The 26,472-nt window shown below is 45.3% G+C and overlaps 1 protein-coding gene across 1 annotated transcript; it reads right to left on the minus strand.

Annotated features, from left to right (window-relative positions):
- Positions 1-22,219: 22,219 nt before the first annotated feature.
- LOC109778861 (pollen allergen KBG 41-like) lies at positions 22,220-23,047 on the minus strand. Its single transcript, XM_020337447.2, has one exon. The coding sequence runs from the start codon at positions 23,045-23,047 to the stop codon at positions 22,220-22,222; it is 828 nt and encodes a 275-aa protein (XP_020193036.1).
- Between the last annotated feature and the right edge of the window lie 3,425 nt (positions 23,048-26,472).

Genomic DNA, 26,472 nt, shown 5'->3' on the forward strand with positions numbered 1-26,472 from the left:
AGAAAATAAAATTTCTATGATCTGATCGTGGAGGAGAATATTTGAGTTACGAGTTTGGTCTACATTTGAAACAATGTGGAATAGCTTCGCAACTCACGCCACCCGGAACACCACAGCGTAATGGTGTGTCCGAACGTCGTAATCGTACTTTACTAGATATGGTGCGATCTATGATGTCTCTTACTAATTTACCGCTATCGTTTTGGGGTTATGCTTTAGAGACAGCCGCATTCACGTTAAATAGGGCACCATCAAAATCCGTTGAGACGACGCCTTATGAACTGTGGTTTGGCAAGAAACCAAAGTTGTCGTTTCTTAAAGTTTGGGGCTGCGATGCTTATGTGAAAAAGCTTCAACCTGATAAGCTCGAACCCAAATCAGAGAAATGTGTCTTCATAGGATACCCAAAGGAACTATTGGGTACACCTTCTATCACAGATCCGAATGCAAGACATTCGTTGCCAAGAATGGATCCTTTCTAGAGAAGGAGTTTCTCTCGAAAGGAGTGAGTGGGAGGAAAGTAGAACTTGATGAGGTAACTATACCTGCTCCCTTATTGGAAAATAGTTCATCACAGAAACCGGTTCCTGTGACGTCTATACCAATTAGTGAGGAAGTTAATGATGATGATCATGAAACTTCAGATCAAGTTGTTACTGAACCTCGTTGGTCAACCAGAGTAAGATCCGCACCAGAGTGGTACGGTAATCCTGTTCTGGAGGTTATGTTACTAGACCATGACGAACCTACGAACTATGAAGAAGCGATGGTGAGCCTAGATTCCGCAAAATGGCTTGAGGCCATGAAATCTGAGATGGGATCCATGTATGAGAACAAAGTGTGGACTTTGGTTGACTTGCCCGATGATCGACAGGCCATCGAGAATAAATGGATCTTCAAGAAGAAGACTGACGTTGACGACAATGTTACTGTCTATAAAGCTCGACTTGTTGCAAAAGGTTTTTGACAAGTTCAAGGGGTTGACTACGATGAGACTTTCTCACCCGTAGCGATGCTTAAGTCTGTCCGAATCATGTTAGCAATTGCCGCATTTTATGATTATGAAATTTGGCAAATGGATGTCAAAACTGCATTCCTGAATGGATTTCTGGAAGAAGAGTTGTATATGATGCAACCGAAAGGTTTTGTCGATCCAAAGGGAGCTAACAAAGTGTGCAAGCTCCAGCGATCCATTTATGGACTGGTGCAAGCCTCTCAGAGTTGGAATAAACGTTTTAATAGTGTGATCAAAGCGTATGGTTTTATACAGACTTTTGGAGAAGCCTGTATTTACAAGAAAGTGAGTGAGAGCTCTATAGCATTTCTGATATTATATGTGGATGACATATTATTGATTGGAAATGATATAGAATTTCTGGATAGCATAAAGGGATATTTGAATAAGAGTTTTTCAATGAAAGACCTCGGTGAAGCTGCTTATATCTTGGGCATCAAGATCTATAGAGATAGATCAAGATGCTTAATTGGACTTTCACAAAGCAGATACCTTGACATAGTTTTGAAGAAGTTCAAAATGGATCAAGCAAAGAAATGGTTCTTGCCTGTGTTACAAGGTGTGAAGTTGAGTAAGACTCAATGCCCGACCACTGCAGAAGATAGAGAGAAAATGAAAGATGTTCCCTATGCTTAAGCCATAGGCTCTATCATGTATGCAATGCTGTGTACCAGACCTGATGTGTGCCTTGCTATTAGTTTAGCAGGGAGGTACCAAAGTAATCCAGGAGTGGATCACTGGACAGTGGTCAAGAACATCCTGAAATACCTGAAAAGGACTAAGGATATGTTTCTCGTTTATGGAGGTGACAAAGAGCTCGGCGTAAATGGTTACGTCGATGCAAGCTTTGACACTGATCCGGACGATTCTAAATCGCAAACCGGATACGTGTTTATATTGAACGGTGGAGCTGTCAGTTGGTGCAGTTCTAAGCAAAGCGTCGTAGCGGGATCTACATGTGAAGCGGAGTACATAGCTGGTTCGGAAGCATCAAATGAAGGAGTCTGGATGAAGGAGTTCATATCCGATCTAGGTGTCATACCTAGTGCATCGGGTCCAATGAAAATCTTTTGTGATAATACTGGTGCAATTGCTTTGGCAAAGGAATCCAGATTTCACAAGAGAACCAAGCACATCAAGAAACGCTTCAACTCCATCCGGGATCAAGTCCAGGTGGGAGACATAGAGATTTGCAAAATACATACGGATCTGAATGTTGCAGACCCGTTGACTAAGCCTCTTCCACGAGCAAAACATGATCAGCACCAAGGCTCCATGGGTGTTAGAATCATTACTGTGTAATCTAGATTATTGACTCTAGTGCAAGTGGGAGACTGAAGGAAATATTCCCTAGAGGCAATAATAAAGTTATTATTTATTTCCTTATATCATGATAAATGTTTATTATTCATGCTAGAATTGTATTAACCGGAAACATGATACATGTGTGAATACATAGACAAACAGAATCACTAGTATGCCTCTAGTTGACTAGCTTGTTAATCAAAGATGGTTATGTTTCCTGGCCATAGACAAAGAGTTGTCATTTGATTAATGGGATCACCTCATTAGGAGAATGATGTGATTGACTCGACCATTCCGTTAGCTTAGCACTTGATCGTTTAGTATGTTGCTATTGCTTTCTTCATGACTTATACATGTTCCTATGACTATGAGATTATGCAACTCCCGTTTACCGGAGGAACACTTTGTGTGCTACCAAATGTCAGAACATAACTAGGTGATTATAAAGGTGCTCTACAGGTGTCTCCGAAGGTACTTGTTGGGTTGGCGTATTTCGAGATTAGGATTTGTCACTCCGATTGTCGGAGAGGTATCTCTGGGCCCACTCGGTAATGCACATCACTATAAGCCTTGCAAGCATTGCAACTAATGAGTTAGTTGCAGGATGATGTATTACGGAACGAGTAAAGAGACTTGCCAGTGACGAGATTGAACTAGGTATTGAGATACCGACGATCGAATCTCGGGCAAGTAACATACCGATGACAAAGGTAACAATGTATGTTGTTATGCGGTTTGACCGATAAATATCTTCGTAGAATATGTGGGAGCCAATATGAGCATCCAGGTTCCGCTATTGGTTATTGACCGGAGACGTGTCTTGGTCATGTCTACATAGTTCTCGAACCCGTAGGGTCCTCACGGTTAAAGTTCGATGACGGTTATATTATGAGTTCATGTGTTTTGATGTACCGAAGGTAGTTCGGAGTCCCGGATGTGATCACGGAGATGACGAGGAGTCTCGAAATGGTCGAGACAAAAAGAATGATATATTGGACGACTATGTTCGGACACCGGAATGGTTTCGGGGAGCTTCGGGCATATACCAGAGTACCGGGGGGTTACCGGAACCCCCAGGAAACTAATGGGCCTATTGGGCCCTAGTGGAGAAGAGGAGGGGCGGCCAAGGGCAGCCGCGCGCCCCCTTCCCCCCAGTCCGAATTGGACAAGGAGGGGGGCGCCCCCCTTTCCTTTCCCCCTCTCTCTCCTTCCCTCTCCTCTCCTACTCCCACTTGGAAGGGGGGAGTCCTACTCCCGGTGGGAGTAGGACTCCTCATGGGGCGCGCATCGGGTGGCCGGCCCCCTCCCCCTCCTCCACTCCTTTTGATATGGGGAGGGAGGCACCCCTTGGAGACACAACAATTGATCCCTTGGATCTCTTAGCCGTGTGCGGTGCCCCCCTCCACCATAATCCACCTCGGTAATATCGTAGCAGTGCTTAGGCGAAGCCCTACGTCGGTAGAACATCATCATCGTCACCACGCCGTCGTGCTGACGGAACACTCCCTCAAAGCTCGGCTGGATCGGAGTTCGAGGGACGTCATCGAGTTGAACGTGTGCTGAACTCGGAGGTGTCGTGCGTTCGGTACTTGATCGGTCGGATCGTGAAGACGTACGACTACATCAACCGCGTTGTGCTAACACTTCCGCTTTCGGTCTACGAGGGTACGTGGACACACTCTCCCCTCTCGTTGCTATGCATCACCATGATCTTGCGTGTGCGTAGGATTTTTTTTGAAATTACTACGTTCCCAGCACAATGACGTCCAACATCTGGCAGGTCGTATTGTGGCGCTAAGCCGGTTTATAAGCCGGTTGGGAGAGAAGGCTATTCCTTTATATCAGATGATGAAAAAGACGGATGATTTTGTTTGGAGTGATGCTGCTAATGCGGTGTTTGAGCACTAGAAGAAATAGTTGGCTGAGCCGCCCGTTCTTGCAGCTCCTATTGATAAAGAGCCGTTGTTGTTATATGTGGCTGCCAATGCCCGGGCTGTTACCGTAGCTATTGTGGTGGAACGGAAGGAGGCAGGCAAGGAGTACCCCATTCAGAGGCCGGTTTACTACATCACTGAGGTGCTTATTGAGTCCAAACAGAGATATCCGCACTGACAGAAACTTGTATATGGGGTTTTCATGGCAAGTCCAAAGCTTAAACAATACTTTCAGGGTCTTCCCATCACTGTGGTTAGCTCTGCTCCTCTGGGAGATATCATCCAAAACAGGGAGGCAACTGGCCGGGTTGCTAAGTGGGCCATTGAGCTTGGCCCGCACGGTTTAAAGTATGTGCCTCGTACGACCGTCAAGTCCCAAGCACTTGTGGATTTCATCAATGACTGGACGGAGTTGCAGGCACCGGAGGAAAAGCCAGATAACACGTATTGGACTATTCACTTTGATGGGTCCAGGCAATTGGAAGGCTCGGGGGCTGGAGTCGTGTTAGCTTCCCCTCAAGGTGATAAATTTTGTTATGTTCTCCGTTTGTTGTTCCCTTGCACTAATAGTGCAGCTGAATATGAGGCCTTATTACATGGTCTTCGGATGGCTAAGGAGATGAGCTTAAGCCGAGTAAGGTGCTTTGGGGACTCAGACTTGGTGGCTCAGCAACTCTCTGGTACTCGGGATTCTAAGGATCCCCTCATGGCGGCTTATCGACGAGAGGTGGATGTCATTGCTGGTCATTTCAAGGGTTATCAAGTCGAGCACATTGATCGGAGAAAAAATGAAGCGGCTGATGCTTTAAGCCGGTTGGGTTCTCAACGTAAACCGGTGCCGCCTAACGTCTTTCTTGATGTTTTGCATAACCCGTCGGTCAAGTTACCTACGGAGGAAGATTAGGCTATTCCTGATCCGAAAGCTCAGTTGGTGGCAGCTCTTCATGCAATTCCGGATTGGACAGTCCCTTATTTGGCTTATATGACCCGGGGCGAGTTTCCTGAGGATGAAACCTTAGCCAGGTAGATAACCCGACGGTCTAAGTCAATGACAATAGTCAATGGCGAGTTACACCATTGCAGTGTTACTGGGGCTTTTCAAAGATGTGTTTCTTCAGAAGAGGGCCATGAGATTCTTCATGAGATTCATGAAGGGGATTGTGGTCATCACGCCGGATCTAAGTCTCTTGTGGCTAAGGCTTTCCGTCATCGCTTTTATTGGCTGGCGGCTCATGCTGATGCAGAGGACCTGGTCAGTAAGTGTGATGGTTGTCAAAAGTTTTCTCGGCGCGCCCATGTGCCGGCTCAAGAATTGAGGATGATTCCAATTACTTGGCCGTTTGCAGTCTGGGGGCTTGACATGGTTGGGCCTTTTAAGAGGTCCAAAGAGAAGAAGACCCACCTCTTGGTAGCGGTTGACAAGTTCACTAAATGGGTAGAGGCAGAGCCAGTGAGTAAGTGTGATGCAGCAACGGCGGTTCAATTCATGAAGAAGGTGATCTTCCGCTTTGGTTTTCCACACAGCATTGTAACAGACAATGGCACTAACCTCTCCAAGGGTGCTATGAAGGACTTTTGTTAGCGTGAGCACATCCAGCTTGATGTGTCATCAGTGCCTCACCCCCAATCTAATGGTCAAGCTGAGAGAGCCAATCAAGAGATCCTGAGACGCATCAAGCCCCGGCTTATGGTTCCCCTGCAGAGGACGCCGGGTTGTTGGGTGGAGGAGTTACCTTCCGTGTTATGGAGCATTAATACCACCCCAACAGATCTACGGGTTACACGCCTTTCTTCATGGTTTACGGAGCAGTGGCGGTTCTCCCTAGTGATATCCGTCATGACTCACCTCGCGTGGCGGCTTATGTTGAAGCTGATAATGAAAAGGCACATCAGGAAGCACTTGACCTGTTGGATGAGGAGCGTGACATTGCAGCGGCTCGTTCGGCGATTTATCAGCAGGATCTGCACCGTTACCACAGCCGCCGGGTTAAAACCAGAACTTTCCAAGAAGGCGATCTGGTGCTCCGGCTTATTCAGGATCAGACTGATATGCACAAGTTATCCCCACCTTGGGAAGGACCCTTTGTGGTTAGCAAGAATCTGAACAACGGGCCATACTACCTTGTCGATGTTCGAGAGCACAAAGACTCATGGAAATCAGAGGAGGAGACCCACCGGCCGTGGAATATTGCTCATCTTCGGCCTTACTACACCTGAGCCACAGGCTCTCCTTATGTACATATTCTAGACAATGTATATATTATGATTAATATAATAAACCGGCATCCCAGCTAAAGCAGGGCCTCTGTCGTTTTTCTCTTTTCATGAATTTTTGGTTACTTGGGGGCTTCCGGTTTATGTGCAAAGTTATGATTCCCTTTGAATCGGCTTATAAGCCAAATTGAAAAAAATAACTTGGGGGCTGCCCACCCAGGTTAAAGGGACCAAAGAGAGTCTGTTGCCAAAGCAACAGCTCAAACATAGGTGCCCCTTGAGGACAGCTCACAATATTACCTGGGGGCTCTTTTGTTCTAAAGAACATATGTTGCTATAACCCTTGTGATAGGCTTAAAAGCCAGGCTTGGAAGCCAGGTGTATTCACCTAAAACCCCGGGTTATCCTGCCTGTATGCCAGATGCTTCTCCATCAGGTAATCCTGATTGATCCGGCAAACTCTTAACAATCAATCTTTTCCACAAGACCCTGAACTTGTTAAGGTTAAAACGCCGGTTTATCATGAGAGGGCATGGTTTACGGATAGCAAGGAGAAGCTCAGGCTGATAAAGCCGCCTTCCTTGAAACTTGGATAAATCGGCCTGTGATGCATGATGCTACTTTGGCCCCGCGTACTCCTGATAAGTCTATCTTTAAATAAGAACTGAACTTATCTGGGTTAAAATGTTGATTGGGTAATGTGAGTGCTGACTCACGGAAAGCGCGTACCTTCCAGTGGCTAATGCTAGTTTCATTGAAGAAGATATTTTGGCTTGGGGGCCTATGAAAGCCTTGGATTTTTTTTCTTGATTTGATTTTAACGTCTTTTTGCGATTTTTCTCTTATGACATCGCAGTACATGGTTGCAAATCAACAAGGCTTATAAAGCCTCGTGAGTCATATATGATATCCGGTGTTTATTAACCCGACCTGGTTTTTGACTATAAGTCGCCAATATGAGATAACATAATATCTGGTGTTTATTAACCCGGCCCTGGCTCTCTTCATAAGCTGGCAGTATATGGTCAATTACCAATATTTCAATTTGGGTTTTCGCCCTTATCACATTGGCTTGGTAAACCGGCCGTGCAAGTACACATCACAGGTATGATATATCTGTATTTTTAAATCCATCTTTGGTTATAAACTAGGCTGTTTTCCCCATAAGTTTATGTTGGGTATCATAACCCGTCTAGCGGTAAACCGCCGAGACGCTTGTTATCTGTTATATGCAGGAACAAATTAAACATTGCTAATATCATAAGCATACATGACATATTTAAATATAGTAACTCATCAGTGTCATGCAAAAACAACATATGCGCGATGGCATAGAAGATCGAGAGTTTGAACTAGCCTATTACAAGGCGTTTGATGCCCAAAAGAATGATTGTTTTCAACAAGACTTGCAGAAAGCAGAAGCTAATCCGGCTCTGGTTTATGAGTCTTGGCCGGGCTGACTGGAAGGTTGCGGATCATCCTGCGCCGGTTCATCATCCTCGTCTCTACCCAGTGGCTGGAAGTCAAAGGTTATCCAATCGATCCCAGTTAAAGCTTTGAATACAGCTTCATCACTTATAAGGGTGGAGGGGTCAATATCAGGGGCATAAGTATGCTTACGGATTGGAGGAGTAACATTTGGAGCATCATAACTTGGCGCGCTAACTTTCTTCTTGTTGGCATCATAAATCGACTGATAATATGAAAGATCAGTCTCCTCAACCAATTTGCTAGCCAATGGACGCATTTCCCTTGTTATGGCCCTAAGGTCTTCATTATCAAATTCTGACCCGTCCTCCTTTATGCTCGGGTAGCCATTTCCAACATCGGCCGGATCAAGATCAGATATCCATGCCTTGGCCTGAGTTAATGCATTCATAGCACCGGCCCTAACAGCTGATTTCTTCAATTCTTCAAATCGGGCAAGCATCATAGCCAGCCTTTCCAATGTCTCCTTGATCAAGGTTGGGGATGGTTTGTTATGTGAGGCTCTGCAGATGACCCGTTGTACACCGGTATATAACTGCTCTATAAGTGTATAGGCAGCTTTCAGTTTCTGGTGCATATCCGAGCCAAGATGGGTAACGCGACTTCCTGCATTATCAACAATGTCGGTAAACCGGCAGTTTCATGGATATTACATGTTTTAAGCTTAGGAAGAGGTTCTTTACCAAAAACAGCAGAGGTTATGGCATTGATTTGCCGTTTTAAGCCAGTCAGCTCCTCTGTTACCGGTTTAAGGGCTGTTTCAGCATCCTCAGCCCTCTTTAGCAGAGTTGTTTTTTCTGAGTCCCAGTCTGCCCGCTTGTCTTTGAAGTCTTCCTTCAATTTCTCCATGGTTGCTAAAGCGCTGGAAAATTCTTCCTTGGCCTTGGAAGTTTCTGCCTCTTGAGACTTGATATTTTCTTGCAGGTCGGCGATTTGAGATTCCTTTTTGCTAAGATCAGCCTGCAAAAGACATTCAATTTATGAGTTGGCAGTACATATTTGAAGTCCCAAGCACATAACAAGTTATACACTTGGCACTTGGGGGCTAATGCCTATTGCTTCTTATCAAACGTTATTACAAGTCCCAAGCACATAACAAGTTATACACTTGGCACTTGGGGGCTAATGCCTATTGCTTCTTATCAAACGTTATTACATGTCCCAAGCACATAACAAGTTATACAGTTGGCACTTGGGGGCTAATGCATATTTATGAAGAGTTAACAATATTTACCTCATATCGCTCCTTCATCATGTTCACTAAACCGGCTTCATAGTCACGGCTTGTGTACAAACGGTTTAAATACCCAGAATGGATGTCTTGGGCGTTGAGGTGGGCATAACTCTCCAAATCTGATTTCCATTTGCCTTTGTCAACAGCAGAGTTTTCTTCTTTGGCACTGTGTTTTGACAGAGCAATAGGGTTGCCAGGGGGTGTGAAGCCAAAGCCAGTAACTACAACATAATCCGTTTTATCATCAGCAGCTTTGACTGGGCTTGGCGGTTTATCAGTAACTTGGACTGGGCTTGGCGGATTACCTGCATGACCCGTCGGATCAATTTCCATCTGCTCAACAAAGGTTTCATGATCTTGCGGTGGCGGATCGTCAAGAATGGTTTCAGTATTTGGATGAGTTTGTTCCGGATTTTGTTCCAGATCTGGTGGAGTACTATCATCAGCCGGTTTATTCAGCATTGCCTTCTCGCTGCGCCTGGCCTGGTGGTACGTCTCCGTCGTATCTATAATTTTTGATTGTTCCATGCCAATATTCTACAACTTTCATATACTTTTTGGCAACTTTTTATACTATTTTTGGGACTAACATATTGATCCAGTGCCCAGTGCCAGTTCCTGTTTGTTGCATGTTTTATGTTTTGTAGAAACCCCATATCAAACGGAATCCAAACGGGATAAAAACGTACGGAGAATATTTTTGGAATATTTGGAAAATATGGGAGGAAGAATCAACGCGAGACGGTGCCCGAGGGGGGCACGAGGCAGGGGGCGCGCCTGCCCCCCTCGTGGGCCCCCCGTAAGGCGGTTGCTGCTCTTCTTTGGCCACAAGAAAGCTAATTTTTGGGAAAAAATCTCGGCGAAGGTTTCAATCCAATCGGAGTTACGAATCTCCATATATATACGAAACGGTGAAAGGGCAGAATACGAGAATGCAGAAACAGAGAGACAGATCCAATCTTGGAGGGGCTCTTGCCCCTCCCATGCCATGGAGGCCAAGAACCAGAGGGGAAACCCGTCTCCCATCTAGGAAGGACCAGAGGGGAAACCCGTCTGAGTAGATTTTCGTTGTCCTATCGGTGGTTGATGAATTGCTATGATTGATTTAATTTGCTTGTGGTTATGTTGCTGTCCTTTGGTGCCCATCATATGAGCGCGTGCGTGGATCACACCATAGGGTTAGTTGTATGTTCATAGGACTATGTATTGGAGGGCAAGAATGACAGAAACTTCAACCTAGCATAGAAATTGATGCATACGGGATTGAAGGGGGACCAATATATCTTAATGCTATGGTTGGGTTTTACCTTAATGAACGTTAGTAGTTGCGGACGCTTGCTAATAGTTCCAATCATAGGTGCATAGAATTCCAAGTCAGGGATGACATGCTAGCAGTGGCCTCTCCCACATAAAACTTGCTATCGGTCTAGTAAAGTAGTCAATTGCGTAGGGACAATTTCGCAACTCCTACCACCACTTTTCCACACTCGCTATATTTACTTTATTGTGTATTTATCTAAACATCCCCTAGTTTTTATTTACGCGCTCTTTATTTTCTTGCAAACCTATCCAAAAACACCTACAAAGTACTTCTAGTTTCATACTTGTTCTAGGTAAAGCGAACGTTAACCGTGCGTAGAGTTGTATCGGTGGTCGATAGAACTTGAGGGAATATTTGTTCTACCTTTAGCTCCACGTTGGGTTCGACACTCTTACTTATCGAAAGAGGCTACAATTGATCCCCTATACTTGTGGGTTATCAAGACCTTTTTCTGGCGCCGTTGCCGGGGAGTCATAGCGTGGGGTGAATATTCTCGTGTGTGCTTGTTTGCTTTATCACGAAGTAATTTTTATTTGCTATTCTTAGTTGTTTTCTATCTTTAGTTATGGGTAGGAAACGCAAAATACCAAACAAATTAGTTGTACCTACTAAACCAATGGTTGAAGACCCACTCAAAATCTATCACACTCCTGAAGCTTATTACTTGGATCATCTTCAATCCCTATGTGCTCGTGCTGAAACCCCAACTAGCTTAGTTGAGGGCAAATCTTTAGATGAGCATGCTTGTTATGTGTGACACCGTATATCTGAAAAAGGGAACTGTTTACTGGATCAAATTCATCGTTTGCAATGCTATGCTTGGAATGTATGTGAAATATATGATGTTACTTGTTGTTCTGAAAACCCTAAGAAACACCTTCCCTACCAATGTGAGTTTATCCATAATGGAATCATATCTTCGTATGCTAAAGGTGTTTATAGTAACTACGATGTTCAACAAATTGAAGAATTTGTTGCTTTTAAGGGTGCTTATGAAATTGCTTCTTTGATTGAAACGTATGATGCTACTCTTTACAAATCTGAAAATTTTGCAATACTTGAATATTGTTATGAGAATTATGCTTCTAATGCCTATGTTAAACCATATATCGAGGTCTCCTCCGCTGTCCAAAACGAGACTAATATTTTGCAGGAGTCTATGGAAGAAGAAATTGATGAAACTATGAGCTCATTGGATGAAAAATATGATGAGGAGAGCGAAGAACAAAAGGAGGAAGAGCGGATTAGCTACCCGTGCCCACCTTCTAATGAGAGTAACTCTTCAACTCATACATTGTTTAATTTCCCTTCGTGCTTACCGAAGGATGATTGCTATGATGATTGTTATGATCCCGTTGATTCTCTTGAAATATCCCTTTTTGATGATGCTTGCTATGCTTGTGGCCAAGATGCCAATATGAATTATGCTTATGGAGATGAACTTGCCATAGTTCCTTATGTTAAACATGAAATTGTTGCTATTGCTCCCACGCATGATAGTCCTATTATCTTTTTGAATTCTCCCGATTATACTATATCGGAGAAGTTTGCCCTTATTAAGGATTATATTGATGGGTTGCCTTTTACCGTTGCACATGATGATTTTCATAGATATATTATGCATGTGCTTGCTGCTCCTACTTGCAATTATTATGAGAGAGGAACTATATCTCCACCTCTCTATGTTTCCAACATGATAAAATTGCAAGAAACTGCTTATACTATGCATTGGCCTTTACTATGTGTGCATGAATTGTTCTTTTATCACATGCCGATGCATAGGAAGAGAGTTAGACTTCGTCATTACTTGATATATGTTGCTTTGTGCTCACTACTAAATTCCAAGTCATTGCTAATTAAAATTGGCTTTGATATACCTTGGGATCCGGGTGGATCCATTACTTGAGCACTATATGCCTAGCTTAATGGCTTTAAAGAAAGTGCTGCCAGGGAGACAACCCGGAAGTTTTAAAGATTCATTTATTTCGGTTGAGTGCTTTCATATAGTTTAAAAACAAAAATAAAAATAAAGAGGGGAACCTAAAACTTTTTCAGAAAAGGAAAGTGAAAGTGAGAAAGACGAGCATTGTTAAAGTGGGAGGTAGCCTTGAACTTTGTTCATGCTCACGGAAACTTTGTGAATCTTGATTACAGAAACTTTTCAACAAAAATAATTATCCCCTTGTAAAATTCCATTGTATTATAAAAATAATGCGCCAAGATTTTCCTTTAGGATGTTTACAATGCTTGTTGGTTTGTACGGTGCAGGACAGAAACTTTGGCTGTAGTGCGCGATTTTTCATTTTTTACTGGAACGTCAAACGGTTCTGAAACTTTTTGCACTGTCTTTATATACAAATTATTTATTTGTCTTAATTGTGGAAGAATTGTTTAAGTACAAGAAGTGTGGTTAATGTTCAGATTGCTACAGACTGTTCTGTTTTAGACAAATTCTGTTTTTGATGCATAGTTTGCTTGTTTTGATGAAACTATCAATTCCTATCAGTGGATTAAGCCATGAAAAGTTATATTACAGTAGCTATAATGCAAAAACAAAATATGAAATGGTTTTCAACAGTACTTAGAGTAGTGCTTTGCTTTATTATACTAACGGATCTTACCGAGTTTTCTGTTGAAGTTTTGTGTGGATGAAGTGTTCGATGATCGAGAAGGTCTCGATGTGAGGAGAAGAAGGAGAGGCAAGAGCTCAAGCTTGGGGATGCCCAAGGCACCCCAAGTAAATATTCAAGGAGACTCAAGCGTCTAAGCTTGGGGATGCCCCGGAAGGCATCCCCTCTTTCTTCAACAAGTATCGGTATTGTTTCGGATTCGTTTCGTTAATGCGATATGTGTAAATCTTGGAGCGTCTTTTGCAATTAGTTTTTACTTTTATTTAATGCACCATGCTGGTATGAGATAGTCCTTGGTTTATTTACAGGATTCTCTATGCACTTCACTTATATCTTTTGAGTATGGCTTTATAGAATGCTTCATGTCGCCGTTTGTAGAATGCTCTTTTGCTTCACTTATATTTGTTAGAGCGTGGGCATATCTTTTGTAGAAAGAATTAAAACTCTCTTGCTTCACTTATATCTATTTAGAGAGATGACAGGAACTGGTCTTTCCCATGGCTAGTCATAAAATCCTACATAAAACTTGTAGATCACTGAATATGATATGTTTGATTCCTTGCAATAGTTTTGCGATATAAAGGTGGTGATATTAGAGTCGTGCTAGTTGAGTAATTGTGAAATTAAGAAATACTTGTGTTGAGGTTTGCAAATCCCGTAGCATGCACGTATGGTGAACCATTATGTAACAAAGTTGGAGCATGAGGTGTTCTTTGATTGCTTTCCTTATGAGTGGCGATCAGGGACGAGCGATGGTCTTTTCCTACCAATCTATCCCCCTAAGGGCATGCGTAGTAGTACTTTGCTTCGAGGGCTAATAAACTTTTGCAATAAGTATATGAGTTCTTATATGACTAATGTGAGTCCATGGATTATACGCACTCTCACCCTTCCATCATTGCTAGCCTCTTCGGTACCGTGCATTGCCCTTTCTCACCTCGAGAGTTGGTGCAAACTTCGCCGGTGAATCCAAACCTCGTGATATGATACGCTCTATCACACATAAAGCTCCTTATATCTTCCTCAAAACAGCCACCATACCTACCTATGATGGCATTTCCATAGCCATTCCGAGATATATTGCCATGCAACTTCCATCATCATCATATACATGACTTGAGCATTTATTGTCATATTGCTTTGCATGATCGTAAGATAGCTAGCATGATGTTTTCATGGCTTGTCCGTTTTTTGATGTCATTGCTACGCTAGATCATTGCACATCCCGGTACACCACCGGAGGCATTGATATAGAGTCATATCTTTGTTCTAGACATCGAGTTGTAATATTGAGTTGTAAGTAAATAAAAGTGTGATGATCATCATTATTAGAGCATTGCCCCAGTGAGGAAAGGATGATGGAGACTATGATTCCCCCACAAGTCGGGATGAGACTCCGGACTTTAAAAATAAATAAAAGAGGCCAAAGAATCCCAAATAAAAAAAGAGGCCAAAGATACCCACCAAAACAAAAAAAGAAGAAAAAAAAGAAAAAAAGAAAAAAATGAGAGAAAAAGAGAGAAGGGGCAATGTTACTATCCTCTTACCACACTTGTGCTTCAGAGTAGCACCATGTTCTTCATATAGAGAGTCTCTTGAGTTATCACTTTCATATACTAGTGGGAATTTTCATTATAGAACTTGGCTTGTATATTCCAACGATGGGCTTCCTCAAATGCCCTAGGTCTTCATGAGCAAGCAAGTTGGATGCACACCCACTTAGTTCCCAGTTTGAGCTTTCATACACTTATAGCTCTAGTGCATCCGTTGCATGGCAATCCCTACTCCTCACATTGACATCAATTGATGGGCATCTCCATAGCCCGTTGATTAGCTGCGTTGATGTGACACTTTCTCATTTTTGTCTTCTCACACAAACCTCCATCATCATATGCTATTCCACCTATAGTGCTATATCCATGGCTTGCGCTCATGTATTGCGTAAGGGTTGAAAAGGCTAAAGCGCGTTAAAAAGTATGAACCAATTGCTCAGCTTGTCATCGGGGTTGCGCATGATTTGAATGCTTTGTGTGGTGAAGATGGAGCATAGCCAGACTATATGATTTTGTAGGGATGAGCTTTCTTTGGCTATGTTATTTCAATAAGACATAATTGCTTGGTTGGTATGCTTGAAGTATTATTGTTTTTATGTCAAAAGATAGACTATTGCTTTGAATCACTCGTGTCTTAATATTCATGCCATGATTAGATACAAGATCAAGATTATGCTAGGTAGCATTTCACATAAAAAATTATCTTTTTTATCATTAACCTACTCGAGGCCGAGCAGGAATTAAGCTTGGGGATGCTGATACGTCTCTGTCGTATCTATAATTTTTGATTGTTCCATGCCAATATTCTACAACTTTCATATACTTTTTGGCAACTTTTTATACTATTTTTGGGACTAACATATTGATCCAGTGCCCAGTGCCAGTTCCTGTTTGTTGCATGTTTTATGTTTCGCAGAAACCCCGTATCAAACGGAATCCAAACAGGATAAAACGGATGGAGAATATTTTTGGAATATTTGGAAAATATGGGAGGAAGAACCAACGCGAGACGGTGCCCGAGGAGGGCACGAGGCAGGGGGGGCGCGCCTGCCCCCCTCATGGGCCCCTCGTAAGGCGGTTGCTGCTCTTCTTTGGCCGCAAGAAAGCTAATTTTCGGAAAAAAAATCTCGGCGAAGGTTTCAATCCAATCGGAGTTACGGATCTCCATATATATACGAAACGGTGAAAGGGCAGAATACGAGAACGCGGAAACAGAGAGAGACAAGTTGACAGATCCAATCTCGGAGGGGCTCTCGCCCCTCTCATGCCATCTAGGGAGGAGGTCAAGGAAGAAGAAGAAGAAGAAGAAGAAGGGGCTCCCTCTCCCCTTCTCTTCCGGTGGCGCCGGAACGCTGCAGTGGCCACCATCATCATCATCGCGATCTTCACCAACACCTCCGCCATCTTCACCAACATCTCCATCACCTTCCCCCTCTATCTACAGCGGTCCACTCTCCCGCAACCCGCTGTACCCTCTACTTCAACATGGTCCTTTATGCTTCATATTATTATCCAATGATGTGTTGCCATCCTATGATGTCTGGGTAGATTTTCGTTGTCCTATCGGTGGTTGATGAATTGCTATGATTGATTTAATTTGCTTGTGGTTATGTTGCTGTCCTTTGGTGCCCATCATATGAGCGCGCGCGTGGATCAGACCATAGGGTTAGTTGTATGTTGATAGGACTATGTATTGGAGGGCAAGAGTGACAGAAGCTTCAACCTAGCATAGAAATTGATGCATACGGGATTGAAGGGGGACCAATATATCTTAATGCTATGGTTGGGTTTTACCTTAATGAACGTTAGTAGTTGTGGACGCTTGCTAATAGTTCCAATCATAAGTGCATAGAATTCCAAGTCAGGGATGACATGCTAGCAGTGGCCTCTCCCACATAAAACTTGCTATCGGTCTAGTAAAGTAGTCAATTGCGTATGAACAATTTCGCGACTCCTACCACCACTTTTCCACACTCGCTATATTTACTTTATTGTGTCTGTATCTAAACAGCCCCTAGTTTTTATTTAGGTGCTCTTTATTTTCTTGAAAACCTATCCAAGAACACCTACAAAGTACTTCTAGTTTCATACTTGTTCTAGGTAAAGCGAACGTTAAGCGTGCGTAGAGTTGTATCGGTGGTCGATAGAACTTGAGGGAATATTTGTTCTACCTTTAGCTCCTCGTTGGGTTCGACACTCTTACTTATCGAAAGAGGCTACAATTGATCCCCTATACTTGTGGGTTATCACCTGGGCTCTGAAGATAAGATGCAAGTTGCAGGTTAAGTGCAATGGTCAATCATAAGGCATGAAGGGTTAATTAAGTATGCTCACCCCGGGACAGTTTTGAGGACTGGAATTTGTGTTCCTGTTGACTCGCCAGAGGAAGAAGTTCCCTGATAATTTGAATCAGACGGATTAAGAGGTTGTCGGAAATAACCCGCCTTGGGATAACATGTGTCAGCAGTATAAGAGACCTCTGGGCGACGTTTACGAACCGACGTATTAGGTAAACCGGAAGAAGTTACCACCTGGCCGCTATGACGGGTTGTGCGGCGAGCTTCATGTTGCTGTTTCTTCAAAAGAAAGTTTGGATCCAAGTGAGCTAGAGGGTGAGAAAATCTTACTTTCCAGCTTGCTTGACGGGTTTTCTGGGTTGGCTGAGGGTCTGAGTCAGAAGAAAGAATAATTACCTCTGCGTCCCCAGCACGGCTAGCTTCTGCGTCACCCTGATAATAATCATTGTCAATGAGGTGTATGAAAAAAGAGCCAAGTGAATAGTGTTCTACCTCTGACTCATGATTATCATCATCGTCATCAATGTTTAACTCGGTGGACTCGGCGGTTTTCTTCTTGGCAAGCTTCTTGTTGGCCTTGTTTTTGACACGGGGTGTTTTGGCAGGTTTATCTTGCGTTTTCTTCTTCCAGAACGGATCATCACCCTATTAAAGATTGAAACGATTATCAGGGGGTTTAAGAATATGGATTAAAGCAAGGAATTGGGCGCTCTTACAGCTGGCGGTTTATTTGAAGCGTAGAACGGACTAAGCCCTATTTTATTGCAGTCGGCCAGCGGTTCATCCAGCATCTTCTTGACAGATTCAGTAATTTCAGCATCAGTCAGCTGAATATCAATATGCCGTTGAGGATCTTTCACGCCCCTTGTGTACTCACACATTAAATCGGGGCGACGGCTTAAAGGTAAAATGCTCCAAGACACCCAGCAGCGGACGAAGTCAATGCCTGTTAAACCGTTGGCTACAAGGGCCCTGAGCTTTGAAAGCTGTGATGCATATTTGGCCCGTTCCTTTGCAGCCAGCCTTTGAGGGAGTGGATGTGTGCTAGTAAGCCGGTGAGCACGGTAACCAGGCAGAGGATTTTCACCAGATGGAGATGTATCCCAGCAATAGAACCAAGTTTGGTTCCAATCTTTCGGGTGGCTATGATGCTTAGCACGAGGGAAGCTGACGTCTTTCCTTTTCTGAATTGACATCCCGCCAAGTTCAGTGTTGGGTCCATCTGTAAATTCTGTATGGCGGTTTAAATAGAAGAAATCTCTGAATAATTCAACCGTGGGCTCTTCTTGCAGATAAGCTTCGCAAAACACTTGAAAGTTGCAAATATTGGACAGAGAGTTAGGTCCAATATCTTGAGGGTGAAGTTGGAAGCAATGGAGCACATCACGGAAGAATTTTGATCCGGGAGGGCTGAACCCTCGACTAAGATGATCGACAAAAATGATCACTCCCCATCCTTGGGCTCAGGAGGATTTTCTGGACCGGGGGCTCTCCAGTGGATGTCTTCCTTTTTCGCTAAAGCGCCGGTTGCAACAGATCCGTTCAGTTGCTCTTCTGTAACCCGGGATTGAACCCAGTTACACGCATAAAAGGAATTGGCCATTATTTCACGACCTGAAAGAAAGATTTGTGTTGGTTTAAGGTTCACGGATAATCCGCCAAAGGTTAAAAGACAGAAAGTGTTGAAGCATGCAGAAGTGTTAAACCGGAGATTGGGATTCTCAAGGTTACAAAGATGAGCGCGTGGCGGTTTAAGAGAGAGCTAATGGTACCTGGCGGGTTATTATTTTCTAAGAGCTAAGCCGCCTACATAGGTTTTGAAAATATAGATCTGAAGTTGGAAATAAGGCTAAGTGATGAAAAACAGGTTTCACAGATTTATATCACAATTTTGGATCTGCCGCACGTCAGAAAAGGAAAACATATTCAGATTTAAAATAGGTGCTTGAGCAGTTCATCAGATTCAGATGGGTTTTTTCTGTACAAAAGGAGATGTTCTAGTGATGAAAAAGGGAGCTATAGTTACTACCGTATAGGAAAATATCAAGTTTGAATTGACCATTTACGCTGCGGAGAAGAACGGGGGAAGAACAACACTGAACTTCGATGAGCTCGCTGAAACCCTAATGGGATATATGGGAAGAAGAAGGAGAGATCACTAGGGCTGTTGAACAGCGGAGGTGTGCGGACGAGAATCTGGTCAGATCAAGTTGATGCAGCGGCCGTTGTTGGGGCAGAGGCGAAGATCGACGGCGGCGGCAGCACTCGAGCACTGGGGCGACGCGAGGTGGAAGAAAGACGAAGAGGCAAAGGGGGGAAAAGGAAAGGGACCCTCGGCCCTATTTATAAAGGCGAATGGATAAGTGGCAAGCGCGGGAATCGAGGAGGTCGAAAACGGATCTGTATCAGGGTGGACGCCTTGATTTTCGGGGATTCATTAAAAATAAGGAGATACAGTAAAGATTTTAGTTCTGCGTAAAATTAATGATAGGTGACGTCACGATGGGTTATCATGATTCCAGAAGATGACGTCATGGCGATTTACAAGCGTCGCAAGGATAATAAAGGAGGTTTTTTTTCTAAGTGTTGAAAATTGGCATGAACAAGTTCAAATCAATTTGGGGCCTAATGTTGGGGATATAACTATTGAGTATAAACCGCCCAGGAGGGGCCGGGTTATACTCATAGTGATTTACCCATATTGGAAGCCCATGAAGACATGGAAGATGGCGCTTTATGAAGGAGGCTCAATAGTAAGGCCCAAAGCCTAAAGGCGGATTAGGGCCCAAAGATGTAAACCGCTGTAAGATGTATAACTTGTATTGTAAGATAGGAAAGAGTAGATACCGAACCGGACACGTTTATGAGCCGGCCGGGAATCTATAGACCGCCGGGTGTCAACCTGTGTATACAAAGGGACGACCCGGCGGCGGTTTAGGGACAAAAAACAACAACCCGAGAGCCAGGCAAAGCGTATTCGCTCCCTGGTCATCAAAACCCTAACAGTACCACCTCAAACTTGATTAGGCCTTTAACTTCACCACAAGGGGCCGAACCAGTATAAACTCCCCTTGTCCTTTGGTCCTGTTTAACCCCTTTAAACTAACCTCGTCGCAATTGCTCCACAACTAAGTCCTTCCATGAGTACATCTGCCGTGACAAAACCACGACAGGAACCTTTGCCAAAAATATAGGATATTGAACACATAGTCGACCACGTGCCATAATAAGATCTAAATCTTCTCCGCACTTAATTAAGTTTACATGTTCGTTGGTAAATAAAATGGAGACAAATTATGGACAACATATATGGTAATAAATTATCTTATTTCCATTTAATATATGGCATGGTCATTTAACATAATGGTATTCTGTCGAGCTATCGCGCTAAAATCGAGCGAGCCAACATTGGCTCAAGATCGGCTCGTTTCTCGGTCGAGTTACATAAAGTGTTTAAACTCAGCTTGTTTCTTTTCGAGTCGATCTCGAGTCGAGTCAAAAAACGAGTCGATCTCGAGCGGCTCACGAGCCTCGAGCTTTTCTTGCAGCCATAACTGTAACCTACCTTGTACAATAATATTCGACACAATGTAACAAAAGGATGAGTTTATATTCATATGTATATGTTTTTTTAGACAAATGCATATGTATATGTATAAGCGCGTGCGTGTGTTGAAAAAAAAGAAGTTCAACATACAAGACCGGCCTATGCATGCTTTTCTTTTGACGGGCCCGCCTACTACATGCTAGCTAAATCGACACTGGTCACCGGCCCGAACGAGCGAGACCCACCGGATTCTGCGTGTCCCGCGGAAGACCTACAACGACACGCGCGCCCGCGATCTCACGTCGCCACGCACGCTAACAAAACCTAGTAAATCCGTGCTAGCCGAACACGTACGTCCGTGTTGAGTGATGGCACGCCCCATCTATGGATCTCATTCATTCATGTCCAGGCAGCTCGAGGAGGCTCCTTTCCATGGCCATGGGTGCGCAGCGCGCTCGTCAAATCATGGGGGCCGCGGAGTACGGACCCGAGGTTGCTTCATATCGCTTCAATCGCATCGCGCGTCGCCATGCCTTTTAGCATGGAAAAATAACTACGCACTCGTGAGATGCGTCGCATTTTGATTTTGATTTTGTTCGCCGACGTGCGTGTGTGCGTGCATGCTCTTGTGTTGTGCCGGGCCGGCCGCTGGACGCATGGTATTCGTTTCAACGCCAGGTTGCGATGATGCACGAGTCAATGAGCGTTTCATTCTGTCATGTCCGCGCGGGCACGGAGCCGATAGACTCTTGGGAGGTGTTTGTTTGCAGATCGGTAACGGCAACGTAAACGTAATGGATTTACACCGTTAATGTAAACGGTATGGGCATAAACTGAAATCTGTTTGGCTATCAGATGTAATGGTAAGAGGAAAAGCAGGGATGGAAACAGGAACCCGTCGGCCATGGCGCAGGGAAGAAAACAGGAACCCGTCGGCCATGGCGCAGAGGAAAGCACGGATGGGTTCTAGATTGGTAGAACTAAGGCCACCGCCGGCCGCTGCTCCTGGCGTGTCGCCGCCGCTGCATGCTGAAGAGGGGAAGCTCGGGACCATGGCAACCAGGGCTGACGGCGACTCGGTGGAGGAGGGTGGGTGAGGACCGGAGGAAGAGATCTGCCGCTGCCACTAGCGCCGCAACTCGCGGAGATCGGTGGGCGGCAAGAGATTTTCTGTGTTGGGGACGGGGGTTGACTCGGTTTTCTCCCTGTAACGTAATTCGTTTACGCGGGGGTGTGGGCGGTATCGTGCTAAAACTACGCTGGGATCTGTTTATACTTTATACTCTTTTTGTCTAGATGTGTAAGTCATATTACGAAAATCAAATAAACCCAAAACACTTAGGCGTGGTGCATTAACTTCTACCTCGTTTCTTGTTTCTTCACATATCAACCAATAATAGATGTGGGTTGTGAATGCTTTTAATGACTTGAGACTACCAAACACAATATGCAGTGGTTAGTTCATTGCATGCAATGCTATTAATTAGCAAATAAACATTAAGTTCTCTCGTTTTTCCTCCTTGGTCATGGTGCACAACCTAAGATGACTTATTCACCTAGACGGAGGGGTACAAAGAAAGAAAAACCAAACATGGGTAACGGTAAGAGGTTACATTGTAATCAGATGTCGGATGAAAAACTGCGAACCAAAGACCTCCTAATATTGGTATATATATATGAGCTAGACTTTGTCGCCACCGGTGGCGGAGGCGGGAGTGGGAGTGGGAGTGGCGGGGGTGGCGGCGGCGGCCGCGGTGGCCATGGCGCCGATGGTGTCGGTAAGGGCGCTCTCAAAGATGAAGCTCTTGTCCTCGGGACTCTCGGGAACATATACGGCGTACATCTTCTTGACGGCAGACTCGATGGCGGGGACGAACTTGTAGTCCTTGTATGCATCGCCCATGGTCTCCTTAATGGCCTTGCTGAAGGCGGAGTCGAAGACGGTGGACCTGTCCTTGGCCGGGGCAGTGTCGGCTGCGGTGGCTGCAGTCCTGAAGGCGGTGTCGATCTGGTCAATGGCCTTGAGCTCGCCAGCAGGGATCGCCCCCTTGACTTCCTCGCGGGTGGGCTTGACGGCGTGGACCTCTAGGATGCCGGCGATGATGCGGAGCGACTCGCCAAAGATGGCCACGAAGGAGTCATACTTGGCCTCCGGGGTAGCGCCCTGGGCGTTCATTGCGGCCGCCGCCTGAGCGAAGACGACCCTAGTGCTGATACTGGCGTTGGCGCTAGACACGTTGGCTAACCCTTCGAGTGTCCAGTTGCCCAAGTTGTTGCCGAAGGTGGTCTCGAAATACTTGGGCTTGTCCGCTGGAGGGACCACGGCTGCAGCCGCCACGGCTGCCTTGAAGGCGTTGTTGTCCTTCTCAATTAGCTTCTGCTCCTCGGTTGTGGCCTTGGGTTGTTCCCCGGCTGGGGCGTGGCCGGCTTTGGCAGCGTACGAGACGGCTGGCCCGGCCACGAGGGCGACGGCCACGAACATCGCCACCGTGCATTGCTGCACTGCCATTGTTGATGCTCTTGTCTTGCGTTGGTTGGTTTGCACAGTACGTAGGAGGAGAGATTGTGGTGTGGTGTGAGGATGAAGGAGCTTAGCTCTATATATACATGCCCAAATTATCAATCTCCTCCTCTCCTCTCCCTTTTTAGCCAACCTAATTATATCTATGAGCTCGTCATCCCACAGACCAATCAATTAGATCGCTAAATACCGGTTGACCTCGTGGGGTAATAACCTTCCCATCCGAACTGGATATGATCCTTTCCTCTCTACCAATCCTCCAAATATATCCACCCTTGAAGGATGAAAGACCAAACATGATGTTGTGGCCACGTGAATGATGAACCTCTCTTAGGGGTAGATTGTAACAGATCATACTTATAGGGTTCTGATTACGCCCACACGTGTGGCATACTAGACATCCGCCCACACACCGTGTGTGGCGTGAGCAGGAGGCAGCCCACACGGGCTGTGTGTGGGCGAACATTAGAATTGCGCACACGTGTGGGCGCAGCTATTTCGTGCCACACGCCCAACAAGTACTACTCATCTCCACCCCGCACGTGTGGCACGAAGCAAAAATGCCCACACGTCCTGCGCAGCTACGTTAGGTACCCGCGGGATGACGATTTACTTGCCATCCGGGATGGCAGATGTAGTTATCCGGGATAGCAGATGTAGTTGTAAAAGCATGGCAACTCTATATGTTTTGGTTAACTATAGTTGCCATGTTTAATTTATGGTAGTTGCCGCGTGCATTCAAACCATAGTTGCCGTGTGTGATTAACTACTTGCCACATATGGTCAAACAGAGGTTGCCATGTGTGTTTACCTAGTTGTCAGGTGTGTCCCAACCATAGTTGCATGTATGGTTAATCATAGTTGCCATGTGTGTTTATCTGGTTGCCACGTACGAGCAACTGCAGTTGCCGTCTAGCAACGAATCATAGTTGCCATGTGTGTTTACCTAGTTGCCACGTACGCGTAACTGCAGTTGCCATCCAACAACGTACGAATGTCGTGTGGGCGAAAAGTAGTTCGCCCACACGCGCGTGGACTAGGTGATGGTTGTGCGGACAGAAACTAGTTCGCCCACACAGCGCAGCTAGCAAACCGCGTGCTGCGGGGCGTGTGGGCGAACTCTCCAACGCGCACACACCAGCCCCGTCCTACGTGGCACGCAAATTATGCCTCAATGTGTCAAGATTCGTGCAAACTCGACTGGACGGTGATCCACGCGTGTGAATGAGTTGCAAAACTGTCACACATGTGGGCGTTAGTATTTTCGTACTTATATTAGGGTAGTACTTGGCGTTTAAAATTCTTGGACATAACAAATCAGGGGTGGTTATCAATCTCAAACATTGCTTGGCAGACATTGCAAGCCTAAAAAATGTAATCTCTAAAGCTTTTACCTCCCTCACTTTTAGGAAAGCAAAGTGTCCACCAAGCGAGCCAATCCATCTTTTTAGTATCCTCTTCATCTCGCCACCAAAACTGAGCAATAATGACATTAATTTCTTTGCAAATTCCTTTAGATAAACAGAACATAGAGACGGCGAACACAATTATAGCTTGAGCTGTGGCCTTTAGTAAGATCTCCTTCCCTCCAATGGAATAATTGCTTCTCAATCAATCCTTTCAACCGTTGTTTATATCTAGAGAATCTACTGAATTAGGAAATTTGTGTTAATCAGGTTGCTATACGAGCTGCATTGTTAGGATAAAATCAGGTCAATAAGAAAGCCTGAAGCTAGAATATCTACCGATTTAGGCCAACTCTAACCGATCCCCTATCCAACATTAGAGGAGTAAAATTTTGGTTTTACTCCCCTAACCGGCACCTATCCGATCCCCAGAACCGAATGGAGGAGGATGATTTTTTACTCCGCCTCCTATTTGGCGCTTAAATTTACTTGGCCGGTATCGCTCGGAGGAGAAAGTCAGCCTTTCTCGCGCCTCTCCGCCCGCCACTGCCTCTTCGGTGGCGCACCTCCCGGTGACCGTCCGCCAACCCCGCCTGTTAATTGGAAGGAAAGGATTGTGTGCATCGATAATTCTCATTGATCGTCCACTAGGCACATATATAGATACAAGGGGTGCGCCTGGTGTCTTGTCTCCCAAGATACAACAAGTTACAGAGAGGAGAGAGACGCGACAGGTGCAATGTACAATAGCCAGACCTATATACGTATATGCATGTTCAACCCCCCCCCCCCCCCCCCCCCCCCGCAGTCGAAGCGTCGCCGGAGACACAAAGACTGGACCGAAAGCCCTCGAAAGTCAAGGTGGGCAGTACCTTCGTCATGACATCGGCGAACTGCTGATCGGTGGGCATATGCAGGACCCGGACACGGCCAAGTGCAACCTGCTCCCAGACAAAGTGGATGTCAAGCTCAATGTGCTTTGTCCGGCGTTGATGGACAGGGTTGGCAGAGAGGTAGACCACGAAGATGTTGTCACAGTAGACAATCATGGCCTTGGGAACCTCACACAACAACTCCTGAAGCAGCTGTCGTAGCCAGGAACATTCCGCGACGACGTTAGCCACATCCCTGTACTCGGCCTCAACACTCGAGCATGAAACCGTGGGTGGTCGTTTAGGCGACCATGAGATCAAAGAAGGCCCGAGGTAGACGCAGTAGCCTAAGGTGGAGCGACAAGTGTCGGGGCACCCAACCCTGTCGGCGTCGGAGTAGGTGACGAGGTCGGTGGCAGAGGAAGCCGTCAGAGTGAGACCCATAGCCTTGGTGCCACGTATATACTGAAGAATACGTTTCACTAGAGCCCAATGAGTATCACGGGGGGAGTGCATGTGAAGGCACACCTGTTGCACGACATACTGCAAATCCGGCCGCTTTAGCGTGAGGTACTGTAGAGCACCGACGATGGAGCGGTAGAAGGCAGCGTCGGACGCCGGAGAGCCCTCACCGGTGGACACCTTAGCCTTCTTATTGACAGGCGTGGGAGCAGGCTTGCAATTAAGCATGCCGGCTCGCTCCATAAGCTCGTAGGCGTACTTCGGCTGATGCAGAAAGAAGCCAGTGGCACGATGAACAACCCCGATGCCGAGGAAGTAATGGAGAGCCCCCCAAGTCCTTGAGGGCGAACTTGGTGCTAAGACAAGCTGTGATCTGCTGAAGGAGCGCTAGCGAAGACGCAGTCAGAATTATGTCATCACCGTACATGAGGAGGTACACAGTGCCGGCACCCTGATGATAGACGAATAGGGAGGCATCGGACCGTGTGCATCGAAACCCCTCCCGCTGAAGGATAGCCGCAATACACTGGTACCAAGCCTGTAAGACCCCGCATGTAACTTGCCATATTCGTAACTCCGACTCTTGCCATTTTCGGCTATGTGCTATGATATTCCCTCCATGGTCGGGTTTTGTCTTTCGTTTTGCATTTTGTTCATGTCATGCATTTCATAT

The sequence above is a fragment of the Aegilops tauschii genome, chromosome 4, assembly GCF_002575655.3.
Source record: "Aegilops tauschii subsp. strangulata cultivar AL8/78 chromosome 4, Aet v6.0, whole genome shotgun sequence".
NCBI classification, from domain to species: domain Eukaryota; kingdom Viridiplantae; phylum Streptophyta; class Magnoliopsida; order Poales; family Poaceae; genus Aegilops; species Aegilops tauschii.

What these genes read in the sequence shown, in the direction of transcription:
- LOC109778861 (XM_020337447.2), bottom strand. Translation starts at nt 23,047, where the DNA reads ATGGCAGTGCAGCAATGCACGGTGGCGATGTTCGTGGCCGTCGCCCTC.